Here is a 25,710-nt window from a genome sequence, read left to right on the forward strand (position 1 = left end):
GGTGAGATGTCAAAACAACTCGGTCCTTATGGTTCACCAGGGCAGCAACCATTCCTCAACATGTCAACTCGAGCCTACCTCCACGGTAGCACTCACCTGCCAGTCTACCACCACGGTAGCGCCGGCTCCAGCATACCCAGCTGCCCTAGCCTCAACCAAAACCCTTCATATCCTAGTCTCAACTCTGGATATGCATAACTACTCATATGCATGTATGAACACGCTCAATCACTCAAGCACTGATATATGTAATCGATCCTAAACCAGGACTACAACTAGACGTCCTCACATGGATGCAACCGCTCACGTAGGGGGCAATGAAACTTGCCTTCGCTTATGTACGCGTCGGCGGCGGCGGCTTCCTGCTCGTGGTACGGGTCTTCTGGCTCCGGCCCGCTGTACTGGCCTTCGTACTCCTTGGACGGCTCCTCCTCGGTCACTCCGTGATCTACGGCGGAAACGGCGCAACCGGCAAACAACACAAGCAAGCTATAAAATAAGCTCAAATGGAGATGAAAATAGGAGAAATAGATAGTACATGATTTGAGGAGAGGGTCAACTGTTGGAGCTTCGTCTCGTGAGTGAACTGGGCTCGGGAGAAGTGGTTCAGCTAGCAAGGTGAAGCGGCTCGGTGTGTTAGGGCTGATGGTGGAGTTCCTCACGGCCTCGCTCCTTTTATAGGCGGGGAGAGCAGCAGCGGCGTCGCACAGGGACGAGCGGCGGCGTGGGCTGCGGCAGCTTGCTGTCAGCTCAAACAGTGGCAGCACTGAAGACGCGAGCGTCGAGGCGGCAAAGCCGGCGAGGACGCTGCAGCGGCGTGGGCAAGGTGGGGACGCGGAGGTGGGCGGCACGGCGCAGTGCCGGCGGCAGTGCGCGGTCCCGTCGTGGGGCCGGTGTGTCGCGCGTGCGCGAGCGAAAGCGAGCACGGGTGGGGGACGGTAGGGAGGTGCATCGGCTTCCTTTTTAAATGAGGTGAGGTGGTTCGCGCGGCGGAAAAATATCTCGGCCGGCGCTGTGTGCGACGACCCTAATTTATGGCGAGGTGGAGCCTACCAACAGATGAATCACAACCTATATACTAAGTACTCAAGCTTAACCAGGAGACTAACACGTACCTTATTGGAGCGACAAAGTCACGAAGGAACGCACAACCTTAAGTGGCTAGTCCAACACTAAGCTTACCACAACTTATCTAACTTGCTCATGGGTGGATGGCAAAAGAAAGGGGGGTCCTATTTATAGATCAAGGGGGATGGTGTTGCTAGTGAAGATAAAGAAAGCACCGGAGAAGGAAAACAGAGGGGAAAGGGAAATCGAATTTCCCAAGGACTTATGCGCAATTTCAGAAAACTGCAGGGGCTCATCTGTAAGGCAAAATTTCCCATCAATCCAAAACTCAAATGAAGAAATGCCCAAAACGAAAGTTGAAGAGTTTTTCGAACTCTACAACATTGCTTTAGGGCTCAAATTCAAAAACTCAAAACTTATGTTTTTACACATGAATTTTTGGAACAAAAGTCGGATTTGAATTGCTTTTGTCCTAAAGAGTAAAACTTTATAAAATTCAGGACCTAAATGCAAGCATTTATGACACGTCATGATGACGGGATAGACTTGTCATAATGGTTGGATAGACATATCATTATGACAGGATAGGCTTGTCATAATGGTTGGATAGATATGTCATTATGACGGAATAGGCTTGTCATAATGGTTGGATAGACATGTCATTATGGCGGGATAGACTTGACTCGCATTTTTACACTTTAGTCCTGAGTAGATTTAAAAGTTACTTTTGTAAATCAAATATTTGCATAAAAGGACTTGTACTTTTATAAAATTACGCAAACACCCTTACTTTGCATTTCTTTCAATAGTGATGAAAACTGGGATGTTACAGAAACTAGTTTGTTTAGATCGTTGAGGGAGCACTTACTGTGTATCCACTCTACGGTCGATGGCTGCGCCTCTTTCCTCTTCCCTTCGATCTCTGACTTCTTGGGCGCCATCTCCGATTCGCTGGCCACGAGATGCTCGGGGGCTGCGGGGAAAGGGGTGGGGAAGTCGGAGCGGGAGGATCTCTTTGGGGGATGGCGGCAGTGTTTGGTCCCGATTGGGGATTTTGGCGGTTCTTCGCAAAATGCAGATTGAAAGCACAGTTTTTCCCACAATTGTCACGGGTTAAATAACCAGCGGGGTGGGGAAAAGTTACTGCTTCGAAGTTCAAGAGTCGTTTTTGGGAATATTCCGAAGATGAGAGGTCATTTGGTGGACTGTTTGGATGAAATATTCGATTAATTATTTTTTCAGGGCTAATTCGCTCGAAAAAGGGGTTTTCCGGATTCATGATCTAATATCCATCATTTGTATCATCATTTTGGTAATTTCTCAAGTTGTCATTTTTTAACCTGCATGCCACGTTTTTCGGATCCTTATCTCCAAAATTGTGGGATTTGGATTCAAGGCTCGGGGGCTACGGGATACGTGACATCGACTACTTATTTTTCAAATTTCTTTGAAGGATAGGGAGGATTATAGACTAATGAGACCCTCAACCTGATTCTCCGATTCAACCTAAGGCTCGGGGGCTACTCCATATGGAGTGCGATTTTTATATCGCACACCATAACAAAAATTCGGGGCATGAGCACCTCATAGCTTCGATGCAGCCAAGCAAGTACTCGAAGAAGGACTTCAAGGCGAAGCTTCGGAAGAAGTCGAAGACTGCTTCGAAAGTACTCGATAAGCCTGCAGTACTCAGCTACGAAGAGCTCGGGGGCTTGTCAGACCTGGGGCCACGGGACTGGGTACATAACGTAGTTTAAGAGATTAAGTCCATCTTATCTCTTATTTATCTCGTTTATCTCTTATTTATCTCGTTTAAATAGGAGATAGAGCTAACCGATACAGAGGGAATCTACTCGAGATGTGTTCTGGTACGATTCCTCAGCTGGTGTTGGTTAGTATCTTTGTAACCCTAGCCTCTCGGATATATAAGGGAGGTCAGGGACCCCTCTCAAAGACGATCTCTAGGTCATTCTACACTAAAGACAATACAAACCACCATACAAGACGTAGGGTGTTACGCATCTTGCAGCCCGAACCTGTCTAAGCTTTGTGTTCCTTGCACCTTCGAGTTCCTGATCTCGGCGTCTCCTCACCCAAAACTTACCACCTTGGGCATATCCCTCAGTGGGCAGCCAGTTAAACACCAACACAAGCTCCTAGCCCAAGGGTTCTCAAGCCATCAGACCACTCCATCGGTGCCATCATCATCGGCGTAAGCAATTGATACCTCAACCATAGATCCTTCACCAGGTCATCAGCTGAAGAGTACGCCGCAAATATGCCCATCGACGATTTAACAGGAAGGAGAGATCCTCAAGATGGCTCACCATTATCTTCCCCTTCTGCTCGGGTAACAATACTCTGAAACTATCCCCCGCTTAAATCAATTTCTGCACTTATTAACATCTATTGATTTATTTCCAGATTAGGACTCTGTCTCCAGTGCCCAAGAGATTAGGAACAAGTATGCAAGCGCTGGTAGGATCTTCCAGTCAGCCGATCCCCCCTTCAGCCGGCCTCTTCTCATGACCCTTCCGATGACGGAGCCGCTACGCCCCAACCGATGCTCACATTGCTTCCTCCTTCTAGCTCGAACTACGATGAAATGAGCTTGAAACAGGTAAAAAAACATTCCCAGCCAATTTCATAGTACAGAAACACTACCGGCTAATCTTACTTGCTCTTTTCAGGTGCAGGACTCTCCAGATTAAAGTATGTTTTCGTTTGCAATCGGAATAACTCCATCAGAGGAAGATCAACCATCAGCCGAATCAGCGGGGCTTGCGGATGACATCAAGTCAAAACTTCTAGAAATCCTTCCCCTCCTGAGTCAAGACATCGGCCAACTGGTTAGAGATGCTGAACCGATTCACGCCGCCCTGAGGTCTCTGGAGGGTCAACTCCCTGAACCCATCGAAGATGCATTGACTCCTGAGGCATTCATTGGGAGCCATTGGATGCGTGTTCTTAGAGCCCAGAAGCGTCTCGTTGACCGCATTCAACAAGACCAGATTGCCAAGCAAAGGGATGAACTTAAAGGTCATGAGGTCAGGAAATCGATTCGCTGACCCGCCATCAAGCCGATCTTTAGAGAACCAAGGGTGAGTTAGAAGCCAAGCGTGATCGCCTCCTTCAAGAACTTCAACAGGTCAACCAGGAAATCGCCGTTGCGGACAGTGATCTATCCCAAATTCAACCAGCCATCGAGAAGCTTAAGAGTAAGAAGCACGAACAAGCTCGTCAAGCCTACCAACTTCACAAGAGTATTCAACCGATGCGGACACTTTTGCCCCACTGTTTCACATGTCTATATCATGAACACCCCTTACTCTCACCCAGTCTGTGGCGTGGCCCACATTTTGCTGCATGCAAGCATAAACTTTTCCCAAACTCTTTTGCTGGTGTTTTTATTGCTCTAAGGGCGACGCATATCGCATCGGCCATATAACCAATCGATTTGCAATCGGCTATGTAGAAATCGACTATCAATCTGTCCGATAAGCATACTTATCGGCCTAGGCATCAACCCATATGCTAGGGTGATATTTCTTCAAGTATTTGACATTTAATGCTCTAGGAAATTCTTCTCCCTCCAGTGTCTCCAAAATGTAAGCATTACCGAGAGCACACCGATTTATCCTGAATGGTCCTTCCCAAGTTGGCGACCATTTGCCAAATCTCGAGTCCTTGGTTCCTATGGGCAGTACCAACTTCCAAACCAATTCTCCTTGGGGAAAACTTCTGATTTTCACCTTCTTATCATACCACCTGGCTACCCTAGCCTTGTTCAATTCAACATTTATGAGAGCATCTAGCCGATGACTCGCCAAATCTTCCAACTCATCTTTCATCAGAGCCGAATACTCATCGGCTGTCAGCTGATCTTGAAACGTCACACGCCTAGAGCCTATCTTTAACTCCCAGGCAGGACAGCCTCATGTCCATACACCAAGTGATACGGGGACACCTTGGTAGCACCATGACAAGCCATCCGATATGCCCATAGAGACTCACTGAGTGTCGTATGCCATCGTCTTGGTTGCTCATCAATCTTTCTTTTCATCAACTTGATAATTCCTTTATTAGATGCTTCTGCCTGTCCATTTGCTTGGGCATAATATGGAGAAGAATTCAACAATTTGATTCCCATGCCGGCGGCAAAATCCTCAAATTCACCAGATATGAACATAGTTCCCTGATCGGTAGTAATGGTTTGAGGAACACCGAACCGATATATAATATGCTCCTTAACAAACTCCACCATATCCTTAGATGTCACCTTCTTCAAAGGAACAGCTTCAACCCACTTGGTGAAATAATCTGTCGCCACCAATATAAATTTATGATTCTTGCTGGATGCGGGATATATCTGGCCGATTAAGTCGATTCCCCATCCCCTGAATGGCCATGGTCTAATTATAGGATTCATAGCCGATGCTGGAGCTCTTTGCACATTACCAAACTTCTGACGTTCTTGGCAACCTTTGTAATATAAAAAACAATCCTCCAGCATTGTCGGCCAATAATATCCATTCCTTCTAATCATCCACTTCATTTTGAAAGCTGATTGATGAGATCCACAAACTCCTTCATGAATTTCTCCCATCAATACCTTAGAATCTTCTTTACCTTCTTTACTGAGGCATTTCAACAATACTCCATCAACCGTCCGATAATACAATTCCCCTTCAAGTAGCACATATTTAGTCACTTGGAATCTTATCTTTCGATCCACTTTTTTAGTGGGGTCCCTGAGATAATCGATAACCTCCTTTCTCCAATCATCGGCCATCAACTCCAAAGCTACCACGCTCTCTATTAACCAATACCCAGAAGCATGCTGTGCCAACCGATTTGCATCACTATTATAAAACCTAGGAACATGCTCAATAGTTACCTTCTTAAACTCTCTCAAAAGCTGGAGGCATTCCTCATGATAAATCCTCAGAACGTCATCCTTACATTCATACTCTCCAATTAACTGATTAACCACCAGCATAGAATCCCCAAATATTTCTACAGCATCGGCTTTAATCTCCTTGAGAAACCAAATCCCCTTAAGAATAGTGCGATATTCAGCTTGATTATTGGTGGCAGAAGCTTCGATCGGAAACGAAAACTCAAAAGTTGCCCCCCCCCCTCGAGGCGATATCAGCACAGCGCCGATACCAGATCCAACTTCACAAGAAGAACCATCAAAGAATAGAGTCCAAGGAGCGAGATCTACAACAGCCGACTCCGAACCACAATGCTGAACAACAAAATCATCCATGACTTGTCCCTTAACTGCCTTAGCCGATTCATATCTCAAATCAAATTCTGATAAAGCTAGAATCCATTTACCAATCCTTCCATTCAAAATCAGCAAGGATAGCATATACTTAATCACATCATCTTTGCTCACCACAATGCACTCAGCCGATAACAAATAATGCCTAAGTTTTGTACCAAAAAATACAAGCAAAGACATAATCTTTCAACGGGAGAATACCTGGTTTCGGCATCCAGAAGTCTTCTGCTTACATAATATATTACTCGTTCTTTCCCTTCAAATTCTTGAATAAGGGCCGATCTGATGGCACGTTCATCAGCCGATAAATACAATTTAAACGGCTTGTGCCTCTGAGGCAAAACTAGCACCAGAGGATTTGTCAGGTAATGTTTGATCCCATCCAGCGCCTTCTGCTATTCTTCTCTCCATACAAATTCCTGATCGGCCTTCAACTTCAACAGTGAACTGAACAGCAGAATTTTCTAGACAGGTTAGATATAAACCTCCGGATGAAATTAATCTTGCCGATGAACAATTGAAGCTCAACCTTGGTCTTTGGGGCCTCCACCTTGTCGATTGTTGTAATTGTCTTCCGACTGATTTCAATCCCACGTTCATGAACTATAAAACCCAAGAACTGTCCAGCTGATACCCCAAAAGCGCACTTGTTCGGGTTCATCTTCAAGCCATGTTTCCTTGTGCACTCTAGAGTTCTGTGTAAATCCACCAGATGCTCTTGGTATCCTGCTGATTTCACTACAACATCATTAATGTAGATCTCCACAATCTTGCCGATGAGTTCATGAAAAATATAATTCATGGCCCTCTGATACGTAGCACCGGCATTCTTCAGCCCAAAAGTCATCACAATCCATTCATACAAGCTGACATGCCCAGGACACCTAAATGTTGTTTTATGAATATCCTCTTCTGCCATAAATATTTGGTTATACCCAGCATTACCATTCATAAAACTAATCACCTTGTGCCCTGCAACAGCGTCCGCCAGCAAATCGGCTACTGGCATCGGGTATCCATCCATCGGCGTCGCCTTGTTAAGATTCCTGAATCAATGCACACACGCAACTTTCCATTTTTCTTATATACCGGGACTACATTAGATATCCATTCGGCATATCTGCATTGCCGAATAAACTTAGCCTCAATTAACCGTGTGATTTCGGCCTTTATATCAGGCAGGATCTTAGGGTCACACCGTCTTGCACCTTGCTGATATGGCCGATATCCTGGTTTGATAGGTAAACGATGCTCAACAATAGATCGATCTAAACCAGGCATCTCATAATACTCCCAAGCAAAACAATCTTTATATTCTTTCAACAATTTTTTCAACTCACACTTATACTCAGGATCTAGGCTAGCACTGATAAACATCATCCTTGGTCTATCACCATCTCCAATATCAATTACTTCTAATACATCGGCCGATGTAAACCCGTGCCCTAGCTTCCCTTCATCTTCAAGGAATTCATCCATTAAGACTCATCTGAAGAACCGACTGCTTGGATCGGTGTCTGTTCATAATCGGCCTTCTTCAAGAAATTTGTTTCCCATGCTTTGCCAGAAAAACAGTAAGCTATCTCAAAACTCCATGTGTGGGCTTCAGCCGACGCTATATTGAACGATGAATCGGCCGAGACCACCTTAACAATATCTCCAATCCATTGTATGAGGCATTGATGCATGGTAGACGGGATGCAAAAATTGGCATGGATCCAATCCCATCCCAGAAGCAGACTATATGAACCCTTACCATTGATAACAAAGAAGGTAGTAGGAAGGGTCTTACTGCCGATTGTCAAGTCAACGCATAATGCCCCCAGAGCAGGGGGCACTACTCCTTCGAAGTTCTTCAGCATCATGTTCGTCTTTGTTAAATCGTCGCTGCTCTTCCCAAGTTTGCGCAGCATTATGTACGGCATTATGTTTACTGCCGTGCCTCCATCCACCAGCATCTTAGTAACTGGCTTGCCACCAACAAACCCTCTCATGAATAAATCTTTAAGATGCCGGTGCTTTTCATCTTCTGGTTTCTCGAACGTGGCCGGTACCGGCTCTAGAGCCAACTGGGCTACCGCCTCCTCCAATTCCGATTCTTCATCACTATCGGCTGAAGCCATGAACTCCCTCGGCATCGCGAAAACCATGTTGATAGGTGCAGCCGATGAGCTGGAATCCTACTGATCATCGGCTTTGGGCTTAATGCGCCATGTCTGTGACTTAACTCCCTTTCTGTTGAGAGTTCGTTTTTCTTCTTCTATTATTTCCAGCTGACGCAACCTTTGGACACACCTCTTTTGAGACTTGGTCAACCCTGCTAGGCACCATCAAGGTTGACTGGTGCGTCGCGTTACTGGCTCCCTTTCAGGATCCCTGCGCATCGGCTGATCATCAGGTACTCTGTCATCGGCCATCCGTTCCAGCCGATGGTGTACATGAATTCGACCTCCAGCAGGGTCATGAAGCATAGTCCTGCCCCCCAGCCGATCATGTACGGAAATTTTTCCTCCCAGCCGATCATGTACCGGAGTATGTTCCCGTCTTGCCATCGGTCTATGCGGGCCGTCATCAAATCGTGGCTTCTTGTATGACCGGCCACCATGATACAGATTGTTGCACTCAGGGCAATCATCGGCCGTTGGCAAGGTCAGACCCTCTTCCCAGCAATGTATGAAGAAAGGACACTTCTAATGCTCCTCTTTTCGGTGCATCTCTTCTTCTTTGCTCTGCTGCTTCTCACGGTCGCGCTGGAATTTATCCAACAGCATATGAGATGTGACTCTCTTCTGTGGTGCTACAGAGCATTCAGCTTCTCCTTGCAATTTCTTTCCCTTAACCTCATCGGCCAATACCTGTGCATTAGGATCAACACTCCTAGATTCTATGGCCGATTGTGACGTCAAGACCTTGGTCTTGCCCATACCTTTCTTTTCACTAATTTCCACCATATTCACAGTGAACGGGTGTTGATCAATCTTCATCGCTTTCTTGGGGACTTCAAACTTGAGCCTCCCTTGTTCAAGAGCCAACTGTATTTGCTAGCAGAAATCTTTGCATTCATTAGTGTTATGAGAGGTTGCGTTGTGCCACTTGCAATATTTCATATTCTTCAACTCTTCATCTGATGGGATCTTGTGATAAGGCTTTAACTTGATCAGCCCTTTCGACAACAGCAGATCAAAGATCCTGTCGGCTTTTGTGACGTCAAAGCCAAACTTTTTAGGTTCCTTCTTCCCAAACGGACATGACACCGACTTCTTGCTGCCCTGGATCCATTCTGCTGATGCGATCGCTTCTTCTTCCTCATCAGAATCAGACTTATCGGCCAACTCGACTAGATTGACCTTTTTCTGGAAATTACTTTCTTTTCTGCTCATAAGGCCGAACTTCTCCTGTTATCCGATGCGCTATCTGGCTAATGCTATCAAACTCTTGCGAAGCATATTTCTCTTTAATATGTGGCAAGAGCCCCTGAAAGGCCACATCGGCCAACTGTTCATCAGACAACACCAAGCTGCAGCATTTATTCTTGACATCCCTGGACCTCTGTACGAATGCAGATACTGATTCATCATTCCTTTGTCTGAGGCCGGTCAAATCTATCAATTTCATCTCGCAGGTACCAGAGTAGAAGAACTGATGAAACTGCTTCTCCAAATCAGCCCAATATAGAATGGAGTTAGCTGGAAGCGTGGTAAACCATGTAAAGGCCGATCCTGATAGAGACATGGAAAACAACCGGACCTTCAAAGCATCTTGATTCGCTGCTTCTCCACATTGCAAGATGAACCTATTAACATGCTCGACTGTGGAAACATCTCCCTGCCCCAAGAATTTAGTGAAGTCTGGTACCTTATACTTGTGAGGGAATGGGAGCTGATCATAAGCAGGTGGATATGGAGTCCTGTACATAGCAGATTGCTGCTTTGGCCTTAAACCAAATTTCTCTCTGATTACCTCAGCTATTTTGGAGGACCAATCAATCTGTTGATTAGCGATCGGCATTTGTTGCGGAGGAACTGGGATTGTTGGTTGTACTGCCGATACCATTTGTTGCGGTGCTAAATTCATCGATCGATTAGCCGATGCAGCCTACTGTGTATGCTGAACAATCTGGTTAGGAGGTTGTTGGTAAAGCACCATCCCATTTGTAGCAATCGGCTGTGACGCCGATTGGTTAACTAACTGCTGGGCGATGGAATGAACGTACGGTACGTTCGCATGCCGCACTGTTCCAACAGTCAGATCATGAAACACCCAATTTACTCCACCCATATGAGGCAGTTTTGATATCAAGACCTCCGTTGGGGTGATAGGGTATGGCGTCGTAACAATCTGCTGCTGAGGCATCGGCTGTGAAGCTGATGCCGTATTCTGACCCATCGGCTATATTGCCGACATATCATGCGTTATCAGCTGAGAAGTCGATACGTGCTACTGAATGGCCATCGGTACTGAAGCCGATGAATTAGCTTGTCTCATGGTTGATGAAGCAAAAGATCTTGGGGACATACCCAAACCGGCATTTGGGTCCCATCCTATAGGAAACAGCATTGCTCCGAGAGTGGAGGTCAATGGCGGTGTAGTTGAATACACGGGAGCAGGTGAATTTGTCGTGGTTGTAGCAGGAGATGTTGATGGGAGTGTAACACCAGTGGTACTCATCTGAATCGGCTCAGAAACCGATTCTGAACTCCTTTGCCCTGTTCCAGAGGCTGACGGATCCACAGTCGACCCCATGGGGATGAAGCCCATCTGGTTAGGCTAGACGTAGCATGGCCCTTCGTATCCCTTGAACGCTCTTTCTCGCAACGTCTTGACCACCATGTTGTGCATGGTGTGCGTCATGACCGGTGCATGGTTGATAAACGCATGGTTCATAGCCTGGTGCACCGCATCCAGCATCTTGTTCTCACGTTGGGTTTCAGTCAGGGCTTGGAGAGCAGGGAAGTCGAACTTCTTGATGACTTCACCACTCCTCGTAGTGCTGAAGGACTTGAGGCACTCTCTCCTGAATCTTTCTGTAGCTTGCTGCACTTCAGCCTTCTGATCCTCTTTGAGTTTGTCCTCATCGATGGGGATGTAACCATCCTCGTCACTGTTGCCCTTAGTCATATTGAAGCTTCTTCGGTCCCACCGAGCGTGCCAAAAGATGTGTTGACTTAAAAATCTACACACAAGGCCTGAGAGTACAGTTCACCAAGCTTAGACTGCAAACCTTCGAACCAAGGCGTGCTAGTCAATTTGACCTATAAATTGACAAGAAAAAGAACAAGGAATTAGATTTGACAGCTTATCGGCTAGGATTTTCGAATGTCACTCTCACAATGTAATCGGCAGGCTTTGCCAATTACACACAGCGTAATTGGCAGGCTATAGATCGATCGGCCAAATCTAGCCGATACGGAAAACAACAAATCAGTTCAAGCGAACGATTGCAAGCATGGAGCAATATAGATAGTATAAAGGAACTGCTCCGACCTATCGGCCGGATTTCAACCAACGCAGAAAACGACAAATCGGCCTAGATAGCCGACTGCAAGCGTGTAACGATATGAAAGCTACGAATGTGTAACTTAAATAAAGCTACTTGAAAGCACCTGAAACAGATCCAAATCGGCTCTATAATATTTTAATAAAATTAAGAGATCTCGCAGCCGATTACACGTGTTTCAAGGTGGATAGATCTGATAAAAGCTAAAACAACAGGAAAAACCTATAATTCTAGCAGATATCGATAAAATATGAACTAATCTAGATGAGACAACAGCGATACGCTAGAAAGTCAAAACCTAGATGTAATTCGATAACTTTGAATAAATCTAAATGAAGTAACAGCGATGTGCCAGTTAACTAAAGCTTAGATTTACTCACTCAACGAAAACTTACCAGCAGATCAAGTCGCTCGAATGTAAGACGTCCTCGATCGACTCGAAAGAACTCGCGAAAAGAGAAAATAGCGAAGTCGCCGACAAAGAAACTAAATTGCGGAAGAATTGTAAAGTTTTGTTTATTGGATGTGTATCCCCCTTCTCAAGTCTTGTACAACCTATATTTATATCCTAAACTAATGAGTCCTAGTCGATTATAGCAGGCACATATCTTGAGCAAAAAGAAAGAGATTTTCTAAAAACAAAACAAACGGTCCCACGACTACGTCATCCTAATCCTAGTCGCATCTGGAATATTCCCTCAGCATATCGGTACAGATATCATCGGCCGATCTTCAAACTGCATACGCCAATACTTCCCAAATCGGAGCCCCATGCCCATCGGCATCAATAAAACTGGCTCATTTCATCATCACGCGTGCTGGCTCCATTTTGCCATTCATCTTAACACGTATCAAAAAATGGCGTCAACAGTCCGGTACTAAATGCATGCCAGTTTAGTACCGCCCAGCCAGTACCGGGCAGGGCACCGGTACTAACTGGAGGTTCCCGCCTGGTTTTTAACTAATGCTGTGATTTCTAGCTTTGCATGGTTTATGTGGGCGGTCTGGTTTGAAAATATGCCAATCTTACTTTTACTAATTAGAGACCCCTTTTGGATCATCAATGTTAATCATCAGATGACTCGCCATATAAAAAATCATTAAACTTGTGACAAAGTGAAATTAATAAACAACCAACATTCACGTTTTAGATTGATAACAATATCCATTGAATCTAAATTTGTTATAAATTACCCATTGATATCATTATAAAAAGATAACCTCAAGTAGACGCCTAAATCCACATCTAAATTTACCTACCCGTGTCACTATGAAAAACAATCTAGAATCTACACCTAAATTACACACCTTTGGCATTATGAAAAACTAACTCAAAATGTTTTGTACACATGCTTCTATATTTCTCATGTTGTGCCATTGTTAATATGTATGAGAAAACTACTGAATGTATAAGTGCATAAGCATGCAGGGAGTGACGCGCACATCAATATACACACGGTTTAGCAATCATAAAACACGTTTTCTTAATGACACCACATATCAATGGCAATAACTATCCATGTTAACCTATTAATACTTCATGACATAGAACTATGTAAGTTGTTATTCTAGATAAATTCATCATATTTGACTGAAATATTATAAGATATCTGCATTGATAGTTATATCAGATCATAAGCACTCTAATTATTTTTAAAAAACATACTGCCACTCATACTTCTCTAATAGAGGAACCTCAAACATCTCACGAATTAAGGTAAAGAATAGTAATACACAAAGTCTACCACAACCAGATAGTAGTTACATAATATCTATATAGGTATTGTGATAGAAAAGAAACAAACAAGAGTGAGAATAAAGATATGTAATTTTGATTAGGAGTGGGTTTACTCTATGTCGTCTCTATCCGTAGAATTATAGAAAGATCCACGTATCTTTTAAATAAGTTGTTTACTATGTATTATAATACTACTATAAATTTATTTTCACCGCCGGCTCTAAATCTATGGATATAGTTTCTGTAGTAGTGTAAAATCGCTAGCCCTTGCCTTTAATGGATATAGTTTAATTATTTGGACGTGTAGCCACGCTGAATTTCTGCTGCCTGATATGATATCTGGGATGTACGTACACATGCGGCACATATTTGTATGAAAAGCCTGCTGCTGGCGTCACAGATAGATATGGAACGCAACATTTGTAATCCAGTCGAACAAGCATGCACTTGGCAGACACAAATGACCAATGACGAATCGGATGATGAGATAGATATGCTCGTCCAATCTTAGGCTGTTTGGATTGGGGTTATTGAACTTTTAGTCCTATCACATCAGATATTTAATATCAATTAAAATATTAAATATAAACTAATTATAAATAACCAATAAACTAATTAAAATATTTAATATCAATTAAAATATTAAATATAAACTAATTATAAATGACCAATAAACTAATTAAAATATTTAATATCAATTAAAATATTAAATATAAACTAATTATAAATGACCAATAAACTAATTAAAATATTAAATATAGACTAATTATAAAACCAATTGCATAAATAAATTTTAATTCAGGAGATAAATCTATTAAACCTAATTAATTTAAGATAATCATATATTTATTGTAGCATAACATTGTCAAATTATAAACTAGTTAGGCTCAATAAATTCATCTTGTGAATTAATCTCCATCTGTATAATTAATTTTATAATTAATATATATTTGATACTTCTAATTTATATCAAACATTCATTCGATGGAACAAGGAACTCGTAGGGTCACTGCCTGAGGTGATCCAAACAGGCCCAACATCATTTGGAGCAGTGGAACGCAGGTACAAACGCGACACGATGGAGCAGCAGGAATCCAGCATATATATGGCGTTAACAATGGATCGCGAAAAGGGGAACAAAGATCAACACTGAATCAAATGCAAATCTAAACCCAACATCATTTGGGGTCTCGAGAATATTCCGCACGCTTCATTCGCAGCGCCCAGCAGGTGTGGATGCATGGATGACGTGTCATGCATCCTGCCTTGCATTTACCGGACCAAATCCAGGAGAGAATATCGTCTATCGCAGCTAGCACGCACATAATAATAATTGAATCAGTCTGCTTTGTTCGAGCTGATCCCGATAGGAGAGATTGGTATATGTGTTACTTTATTAGTGCTTAATTAGAAATTTTATTTTTTAACTGATGCTCACATGCATGCACATGCACTTACTGTCACCTTTATAAATACATCCATACAGCATTGCCTCTATGAGAGCTGGTAGATCTTGATATTGGTAAAGTTATTATAACCGTCTCGTTGTTGATAATCCCGTCGCCTACTGACTAAATTTTAAAATAATTTAAAAACGCCACCACTTGTACCAAGTTAAGAACTTAAATTTATATGAGCAAGTTCCATAATAAATAATCTTATCAGGTAAGCTATGCTCAGTTAACACAGTTTACAGTTAACCGAGGTTTATTGGAGCTGTTATCGGATAGCAATAATAAATTTATTTGTCTGGTGGAATCTATACCATTTCCTTTTATCAAATACGAAAAATAATCATACAAATTGTTAAAAGTTAACTTACCTTTGTGCCTTCTAGATACAAATATTGTGAAACATATTATTATTTTATTTTCTTTAGTCACAGATAAGCGATGTTCTAGAGTTGTCTTTAACTCCACAAGTTCAAACGTCTTAACTCCACAAGTTGTACTCTAATAAACAAGAAAGAATAGTCAACTATAGGTGTGGCTTGTCGACGTGGAAGGAGGCACTTGATTGCCAACTCCCACAGTATTGGACAGCGAGATATAGAGAGAAGAGGAGAGAAAACAAACAAATGGGTTCTGACCGAGCTGGTGGGTCCGGTCAACGCACGCGCGCCATACATATGCAGCGTGTATACATATACATATACCGATACGTGCATAGACCCCGATGCTAAAAATACATACAAAATACATAATTGTTTTTTTAAGTCTCAGTCTACCGATGGAGCGAGCGAGCCGAAAAGGAATAGAAAAAAAAAATAGCGATCGTCTCAGTCCTCGTTGGTCTGGTCCCGGCGACCCGTTGTTTCCCCCTCGCCTCCTCGTCCCTCCCCACCCGTCCCCGCGCTCAGTCCTCTTCCCCTCCCTATAAATACAAGCTCCATCCTCCTCCTCCCTCCTCCATTGCTCCGTTTGCAAGCTGCACGAGCTTTCCAGCTATCTGTACGCGCCGCAACCAATCTATCATATCCTAGAGCTAATGATAAGCTAACTTGGTCCGTGATTCGAATTCGATTCATAGTTTCACACCACTGCGCGCTGAAGCAGAGCAATCGCCACTTCGCGTATGGCAATCCTCGATCTCGACATGGCCCGGAATAGCAACAGCACCGCTCCTCCCTGTCATGCTCACACGGCTCCAGCTTCCGATCAGCAGCGCCGCCTCCGCCAAGCAGAGTGCAATAAGGCCGGCGCCGACGCCGACGACCCCAACCACGGCCACCGGCCAGGCGCAGAGGAGGAGGAGGAGGAGGAGGAGGGGGAGGGGGAGGAGCTGCTCCTCAAGGGCGTGCGGCACCTGTGCGAGCGCCGCGGCATTACGAGGCTGCCGGCCCGCTACGTCCTCCCGCCCTCCGACCGCCCGGCCGCGCCCGACCACCAGCGCAGTAGCTGCCCGACGATCCCCGTCATCGACCTCGCCCGCCTCCGCGCCCCCGCGGAGCGCGCTGCGGCGCTGGCCGAGCTGGACGCGGCCTGCCGGGACTACGGCTTCTTCCAGGTCGTCGGCCACGGCGTCGGCGGCCGCGGGATGATGATGCTGGACGTGGCGCGCCGCTTCTTCGACCTGCCCTTCGGCGAGCGCGCGCGCTACATGTCCCCGGACATCCGCGCCGCCGTGCGGTACGGCACCAGCTTCAACCAGCTCAACGACGGCGTCCTCTGCTGGCGGGACTTCCTCAAGCTCGTGTGCGACGACCTCGACGGCGTCGTCCCGTCCTGGCCGGACGCGCCCGCAGACCTCAGGTGCGTACGGTGATTATTATTGTAATCCCCACTCGTTCAGCACTCGATCCAATACAATTTCTTTCTTCCGGGGTGGTTTCTGTTCTCGGCGGCATGCCGCGGTCACACCACAGAAAGCATAAGTTAGGTGTTTCTTAGGACGGTTCCTCCGCAGCAGTGCTTAGAAAGTTCCAACTCTTCCATTTCGGAAATGGCTCTCTCCACTTCATTCGACTTCACCGACTTCGAATTCGTTTTAGAAACAACTTATGAGAGTAGTTTTTAGTACAGTATATAAAGAAGTGGAGTCGGAGTCGGAGTCGGAGTCGGAGTCGGAGCTGGGCAAAAACTAGCGCTTAATTAGTAGCATTACCTACAGTATGATTGTTCGTACTACGCTAGACACTAGTGTAGTATACTCCAGTATTCGGGATTACATGTGGTGGACTTATGTTGCAACTGCACACTCCGCTGGTTCATGCACGCGCACATATATGTGGGCCCCTTTCAGGGAACAAGTTGGAAGTAGCATTTATGCAGTAGGAGGAGTCAGCTAGGTAATCCATCAGGGAGCGAAGGGGGATTCATCTGGTTGTACGTTGAAGTTGACATGTACACATGCGCATCACCCACACAGAGCAAAGCCAGAGCCAGAGCAGAGCAGAGGACAAAGCCAGAGCCCCAAATGTAGAGGCCCAGATTAAAAGGCAACCGGGATACGCTCCCTGCCACAAAACAGACAGGAAAACAAAAGGAATTTAGATAGATCTTTGCTGCCTTTTTGCGCGTATCAAATACTATCCATCCCACAGTGCCAGGCACGCGTGCATATCGTATCCCAAAGACCAGAGACCACATAGGCTAAAGGGCAAACGTCGCTCAGAAGGATAGAAAACGAACCAGAAACACGCATCATGACGCGTGCATCAACGAATCCAACATGTCCATCGTCTGCTAGTCCCTCTCTTCCTTAGAACCCAAATTCACCAGATATTTAATTGTTTATTAGTGATGACTATAAAATCAGTCTCGTTCGGAGTCCCTATTGGGGAGCGCGGTATGTTATACTAGCACACAAATTCTTTCTATTTGAAATAATTTATTTTTTAGATACTATTGGTCAAATTATAATATTGGAGAGTGTGGTGATATCCCAAAATACTTATATTTATGGATAGAAGAAGTATATCTAACAGTTCAAATGGCGTGGGGGGTGTCGGGGGCTCTCCGTGAATGCTAGGCTTAGGTCTTTGAAGTCATATCAACCTAGCGGAGAAGATGCCGCCGGCTATGGGTTGTGGAGAACAACCAGCAGGGGAGTGTGGGAAATAGATTGGCTAGTGTGACGGTGACGACCATGGATCTAGCAAAGAGAAAGTGACAAGTTGGGAAAAGAGTAAGCGCCGATATAAAGAAAAAAAAAATACAAGACTCTGTTTGGATCCTTCATTTCGAGGCATTAAAATCTACTTAATAGAGTAGACTATTTATCTTATAATATAGCATTTCATAACTTTCCAAAGTATATATATAAAAGTTTATCTTAAATTTACAAAGGTGGGAGATAGAAATTGATTCTATAGATCGTCATGTTATATTTTTAATATACGATTTATAGCACACTTTTTGATTCGTTTCCCTATAGTAAAAGTGCAGTGCATAAGTATATCTTCCATATGACCAACAATAATATATAAATATATAACTATAGCTTAATTAATTTATATCTAAATTATGATTATTAGAATGGAATTCAATTCAAAGGATCCAAATGGGGCCTAAGAGAAAAAGGAACATATTTATGTCTAAAAGGATTATGATTTTCAATGAGCTGAAATATACATATATACATAGCATCTCCCACAATTGTGAGGCTGATAATTTGATAGTGACCAGATTCGTGAGTGGAAACCGCATATCACTATAGTGACCAGATTCCTGCGTATATTAATGCTAGTAACGCTGGCTCCGTGTCTCGATCATGAATGCATTGCAATTGCAAATGCAGGGAGGTGGTGTCGGCGTACGCGCGGTCGAGCCGGCGGCTGTTCAGGGAGCTCATGGAGGCGGCGCTGGAGGCGCTCGGGATCGGCGGCCCCGGCGCCGGCGAGGTTCTGGCGGACTGCGACGCCGGGTCGCAGATGCTGATGGTGAATTGCTTCCCGGCGTGCCCGGAGCCGGACCTCACGCTGGGGATGCCGCCGCACTCGGACTACGGCTTCCTCACCATCCTCCTGCAGGACGAGGTGAATGGCCTCGAGGTCCGGCACGCCGACCGGTGGGTCCTCGTCGACCCGCTCCCCGGCTCACTCGTCGTCAACGTCGGCGACCACTTTGAGGTACCGTAGATTATACTCTACTAATGCAGCTCTACTTGTATTTAAAAAAGACGCGCGCGTATGCAAATTAATTAAAGTTAGTTGCCTTGATTGGAAACCAACAATAATCATGCATGTTTAATTAAAAAAACAATAATCATGCCTTTTTAATTTATTTTAGATAATCATGCATGTTTAATTAAAAAACAATAATCATGCACGACGACAAGAGTGGACTTTAATTTGCCCACGTACGTAGTCTCCTTTTTAATTTACTTTAGATTATATATAAACAACTGCATAAAAACAATATATATTAACAAAATTGAGCTAGCGGTCAAATCTCCTAGCAAATGGTGGTCAAATACCGACCAACATATCGATCGGAACGCCAATAATCTGGCTGGCATATCTATTTCAGATTGCGAGATGTACTATTTTATACCTAGTAATAGTCTAGTAATTCCTTGCTGAGCCTAAAATAAACCTGCATGCCGTGTATTCCATCTCGCGCGGTGCGTGGATGCAGATGTACAGCAACGGGCGTTACAAGAGCGTGCTGCACCGGGTCCGGGTGAACTCGGCGCGGTCGCGCATCTCGGTGGCGTCGCTTCACAGCTTGCCGCCGGCGAGGGTGATCGGGCCAGCGCCGGAGCTGGTGGACGACGTGAAGAACCCCCGGAGGTACATGGACACGGACTTCGCCACCTTCATCGACTACCTCAGCTCGGCCGAGGGCAAGCACAAGTCCTTCCTCCAGACCAGGAGGCTCCTCACCAGCTGACACGACGACGGCAGGCCCTACCTACGGAGCTACCTGTTTGAACCAGCTACTACCAGCTGCAGCCATCATCCTAACCGTAAAGCATGACACGTACTACTACGTGGATCCCATCCGTCCGTTCGTGTTGGTCGGGGGCAGGAGGAGAAAAGTCAAGAGGCACGGTGCCTGGACCTTGTTGACCGGTCAAACCCGTCGCCCGATTGGTCCCTATAATCTGCTGTGGTGCTGTCTACCGGCCTACCCTACTAGCTAAGCCGACCGATTTGAAGCTAGCTAAGCTACTTTATTTTCAGCTGAAGGGGAAAAAAAAGAATTACCAGGATCGAGAAGCTTTATTTGTCTATGCTGTGTCAAATCACGTAGAGTGTATTCGTGCATGGAGATCGGTGCTCTATATGTAATCAGCATTGACCGAAAGCTTAGGAAGCTTCCAGCTTCGTCAGCTCAAATGAACCCGAACTAAGCATCAAGCATTGAGAACAGGATCGAGGGCGGCCAAGCAAATTATATTTATTTCGAGCAGTACGTGTAATATAAAAAAACAGAGAGAAGGATCCACTCCGACTAATGCAGATCGTGTTAATTGTGCCGGCTCCAAAGGCAATTCTCAATATGAGATTTAACTAAAAGGCTTTTAATATTGTCACATCATCGAAATTAATCACAATCAGAAAACCAAAATTTCATGACGGTGCCATATTTTCGTGAGAGGCATGATCAAACCGTCATAAAATTAATTATTTTTGTGAAGGTGCTTTAAAACCTGTCACCAAACTGTATTTTCGTGAAGGTGCCACAAACACCGCTACAAAAATTTAATGTTTTCATGATGTAGTCGTGTAAACCGTCATAAAAATTAGCTGTTTCCGTCGTGAAAAAGTTTCAGGCATCACAAATCTTTTTACGCGCCATAGTTTTGTTCTTGGCGCCATATTTTTTTCTCTGATCTTCGCGCTCTTCTGTTTCTCCGTGCGCAAGTTGACCAGGCAGCCAAGGCCCCACCGTCAGTGACATTATCTAGGATAGCCCATGAGAACTGTAAATGTCTCAACCACCCTGTGCACTCCCCAAACCCTAGCCACCTGTCACACCTTAAAATTAAATTAGGATGTGAATGACTTTTAGAATGTGTTCATCCATCTTCAAAGTTTTTCGAGAATTTTTCAGATATTTCTAGCAATTATTCTCTTTTTCCCATAGCTAAATTCATTTATTGAAAATTTCTAAAATCTTTTCCATGAGTTCCAAATATTTTATTTGGACTCTCGTGCCCCGAACTATCTTCAAGAAATATTTCAGGAATTTTTGAAACTTCGGGATATATTTTTGATGGTTTACAAGATTTATCTAGAATTTTCTAGATTTATTTAAGCCTAAAATTACAAGATTTATCTAGAATTTTCTAGATTTATTTAAGCCTAAAAATATCTTTTGGAAAGTGAATTCGTTTTCTTTTCATCTCGAGCTGGATTTAACTTATTTTGGGTCTAGTCCACCTTAATACTAGAATCGTGCCGCGTGCAAGCTTGAGCTCGACCAACGCCTCCTCGTCCGTCGCTTTGGTAACCGAAAATGGACCCGAGGCTTTTCATTAAGATTTAAAGTTGTTCAAATGATTATTCCTATGAGGAAGCATCCAAGCCTGTTTTCCTTTTTTTGCTCGTTCTATAATTTCTAATTTCTAATCATAGTTGAACCAAGTCGTTTCTTCACTATTAGTCCTTTTTCTCTATCCTCTTCGACAACCTTAGATGCCCCATCGAGTTCTCCGTTCTCTGATCTCTCTCCCCGATCAAATCACGCTCGAAACGGAATCATATCTCAATTTCGGTATTTTTCGATGATACTTCATAGTCCTCAACGTCAACTTCAGTAACCAACACCATCGCTCTAAAATCTTAGACTCAACCCAATCTCCCTCGGCAGCCTAGCCTTTTTCCTTCTCTTTACCCTTCTCTCTGCGCCTCGAATTCTACCCATCAGCACGAACCAATCTCAGTCTAACTGAGCGCCCTTCGTTTCCTCTCTCTTCCTCGACACAATGGCCAACCTATCGCCCTTCTCCCTTGCCTTTTCCCTCTATGACATTGTGGTCCCACTTGTCAATTCCTCTTGTCCCTTTCATTTTCACTACGATAACCATACCACGTAATGCTCAGTTTTTTTACGCATGCGTGCTATGACTCGTTGATTGAGTTCAATTCGGCCATGCATGTTCGTCCTCATCGTACGCCTGTATGCCACCTGTAGGCTGAGGTAGCTGCAGGCCGAGGTAGCATTTCGCCGTGTGCTCATTTTGTACTTCATTCGAGACTAAATGACTCATGCTGTTATCCTCTACCTATGCGTCATGCAAACCCAACCGTTCGCACCTTATGAAAAGGTGCAGCCTGCTCGACTCTTCTCTCCCTTCTTTCTTTTTCCAGTCTGCTCTCCTGATCAGCCCAGTACCACTCATCCGGTCTTTCATGCTCGCCAGCCCGCGCCTTTGCCTTTTTCTTAATCGACCCGTTTTCATGTTCGTCCCTCGCTTGAACCTGTTTCGGCCCGAAACTGAACTCGCTCGGCCACTCTAGTCCTGACGCCAGGTTGTTTCCTCCCTCTTTGCTCGCTCTTGTGGGGCCGCTGGTTAGCCCTATCTTGTCTCTCCCATGGGTAATTTGGACTCAGGAATGAGTCCCAGCCTGATGTGCTGCCGTTCTGGCGGTGCGCAGCACGCCAAGCTAGGGTTTCAATCACCTCCTATAAATGGCGAGCGCTCGAGCCCTGCGTTCCCTGCTATTGCGTCGCCTCATCCCTGCTCTTCTCCTGCATGAACCCTTGCACCCCCTGTAGAAGCGTCGCTACCCCTCATCTCCTTGCCACGCTGCACCCCTGCCGCACGCCCCTCGCCCCTCTGTGCGCCTCCCTGCACGTGCCCCTCCCGGCCTCCCCATCGCCCCTTGCCTTGCTGCGCAGCTGCGCCCTTCTCCCTGCCGCGCCACATCCCCCTGCAGCCATGCCTCTCCTGCACGCGACATCCTGCACCGCCGCCAGGAACCAGAGCACCACTACCCCCTTCTCTGGCCAAATTCGGCCGCAAGGTCCTCCTCTGCCGTGGGTAAGCCATCAAACGAAAGCCCCTCCTTCTCCTCTTTCTTTTCCCTTGCTCCCCATGCTCTCTCGTGCTCGGAATTACTGGGAATCCGGCCAACAGTGCCGCTGCCTGCCATGTCCAGGAATACCCTAAGCTTTTGCGATTAGACACCTAGCAAATCATGTATTTTCATGTTCTTTCCTGTGTCTTGCAAAATCTGCAGAAAATCCCCTAGTAGATTAGATTTTTTCAACCCAACCCCACCCATGGTCTTTTTTAGATCTCAGCTAACCTTTGCTAAATCTGCGAGCTTAGTTTTCTGAGTCTTGTAAAACTCAGCAGCTAGTCGGTCATGTCTACATTTAATCGTGACTAGGTCCGTGCAGCCTTGTTTCTTTTGTAGATTACACGTTTTAGATCCGTTTTGATCCGTTCCTTTTGCGTTAGTCTTCTAAAATCCTAACCTATCGTTTAGTAGCGTTGTTCTACCATAGTTCCTATTTTAAAACTAAATATAGATTTAATTTGATTAATATAACCTCAAATGTGTTTGTAATTTAATTTGTTTAGTTCAACTCGAATCAAAAGTTATAGGCTTAGATGTTCTCACAAGTCTTCTTTCTAATTAATTTTTTAATTACTATAATTTATACATATACAATTATATATAAAATTTGACTAAGTTGTACCTCATCTATATAAATGCAAATATAATATGAGTCAATTATAATCAAAGATATTCTATTTTGAATATCTTTTACATTAATTTTCTAAATTAAAATAAATGAAACTTATAGTTCTTTTGTTTCTTTTATAAACAAATCTTCTAATAGTTGTTTCTTTTCAATCGTAGCTCCGTTTTTCGTGCTTTTTGTGCTCTTGTGACCGTAGTAACGAGCCATATCCCTTCCCTTAGTACGCTCTTTTTAAGCTTTCTTTTTGGTAGGTGTATCTGTTCTTAGTTTCTCTCATTTTTTTATTTGCTTGTATGCTTGGGCCCGATGCTTGTGTGATGTTAGAAGGAGCACGATCGAAAAGTTTTGAAGATTATAAGTTTCAAGACTCTGAGCAGCTATTCTTTGGAAGAAAGGTCAGTGTTCCTTGATCATGCTTTTGTCCTACTAATCGCATGCATGTGTCCTAATTTTGATGGATCGTAATTAAGGATATGCCTAGTCTTTATGATCATTCCTTGTCAACCTGGGGTTTATCTTTATGTTGGATAGCTATTGCTTAGTTGCCATAACTGGTTCTGGTTTGGGAATAATATATAACCATGATGACAACAATGATGATGCTACAACTGTTTTATCCATGTTCATGGATAATTTGTGTTGTTAATTACAAGATCATATGTTAATCGGAACATGGAGAACCACCTAGAAAAACAGTGCAACCACAATACTATATGGCTCTAGTCTTAGCTGATTAATTAGAAACACTAGCTTATGACAATTTTACCGAAAGGGCAAGAGGGGTTGCATCGTCGGGGTATAGCTTTGTCCTCTTGAGGCTTTATGATATGTGGTCCTTGGCTAAGGCACTTCCTCATTAGGGAGAGTTATGACGCTTTGACTTGAAATCTTAGCGAATTGTCATAAGTTAGGGAATCTTTGTAAAGGTCTCGTAATGAATCCATTGCCACTCACCTCGGAAGTGTTTAAGAGGCTAGCTACTTCGGGCAAATCGGGAGATACGAATTGTGGGTAAAGTGTACAATCTCTGCAGAGTGAAAACTGATATATCAGCCGTGCTCATGGTTACGAGCGGCTTGGATCCTCACATGATTAATGAACTTGAAGATGAATTAAATCATGAACCATATTTATGGTTTTGGATATGCTTTTGCAATATCCATTCTGTTACTTTTAATGTGGGTTTTGGTATAAACTTATACCTTAGTAATCAGGTGTTAATAAAACTTGACCAACTAGAATTGCTTATCGCAGTCAACCAATCTGCCTTTTCTTGATTTTGGCCTTCATGTTATATAATTTTCCAACACTTGCTGAATACCAACCATAAGTGTACTCACTCTTGTTATAATTGCTGCTTAGAAAAGAAAATTGATGTGAAGTCTCTTGAAAATGATGCTGAGTTCTAGGCCTACGCAATCCGTGGTCGATTGTCTATGAAGTTTGAAGCCTTCGTTTCCAGGATAAGCTGTATAATTCTGATAATCTTTATAGTATTTTAATTCTCTTTTCGTGATACCATTGCTGATTATTCCCTAATGAAGTCACTATATGTATGGAACTCAATCCCGGCATACATATAGTTATGCATTCGGTTTTGTTCGTAAAACCGGGTATGACACCACCCCTGCACTTCCCAACCAAGCCGCCGCTTCCTCAAAAAACAAAAACCACTGCATCCCCTTCTGCATCGTGCCCACGGCCGCTGCCCGTAGCGGCCGGCCTCCTCTCCCCCGCGGCCTCTACCACCGACCCCTGGGCTCCTCGCGCCCACCATCGGTAGCGTCAGGCCGGCTCGTGTTCGTGGCCGCCGCCGGCAGTGCTCCCCTTCCTCACTGTCGCGCCCGAGGACGCTGCTAGTCCCCCCTCCTGGGAGCACCTGCGCTTGCGCTCCTCTTCGTCACCCCCCACCACGCGCCCCCCTTCCTCGCGTCCCCATGATGCACCGATGCCAGAGCAGCTGTAACGCCGACGCCGGACCAGAGGAGCATGTGACACTGATGCCGGACCGGAG

At 44.5% G+C, this 25,710-nt stretch overlaps 1 protein-coding gene across 1 annotated transcript; it reads left to right on the top strand.

Annotated features, from left to right (window-relative positions):
* Nucleotides 1–15,776: 15,776 nt before the first annotated feature.
* Nucleotides 15,777–20,407, top strand: LOC112883244 (protein DMR6-LIKE OXYGENASE 1-like). Its single transcript, XM_025948515.1, has 3 exons — nt 15,777–16,844; nt 18,832–19,162; nt 19,671–20,407. The coding sequence occupies exons 1-3, from the start codon at nt 16,168–16,170 to the stop codon at nt 19,923–19,925; spliced, it is 1,263 nt and encodes a 420-aa protein (XP_025804300.1). The 5' UTR covers nt 15,777–16,167; the 3' UTR covers nt 19,926–20,407.
* The last annotated feature ends 5,303 nt before the right edge of the window (nt 20,408–25,710 follow it).

This window comes from Panicum hallii, chromosome 2, assembly GCF_002211085.1.
Source record: "Panicum hallii strain FIL2 chromosome 2, PHallii_v3.1, whole genome shotgun sequence".
NCBI lineage: Eukaryota > Viridiplantae > Streptophyta > Magnoliopsida > Poales > Poaceae > Panicum > Panicum hallii.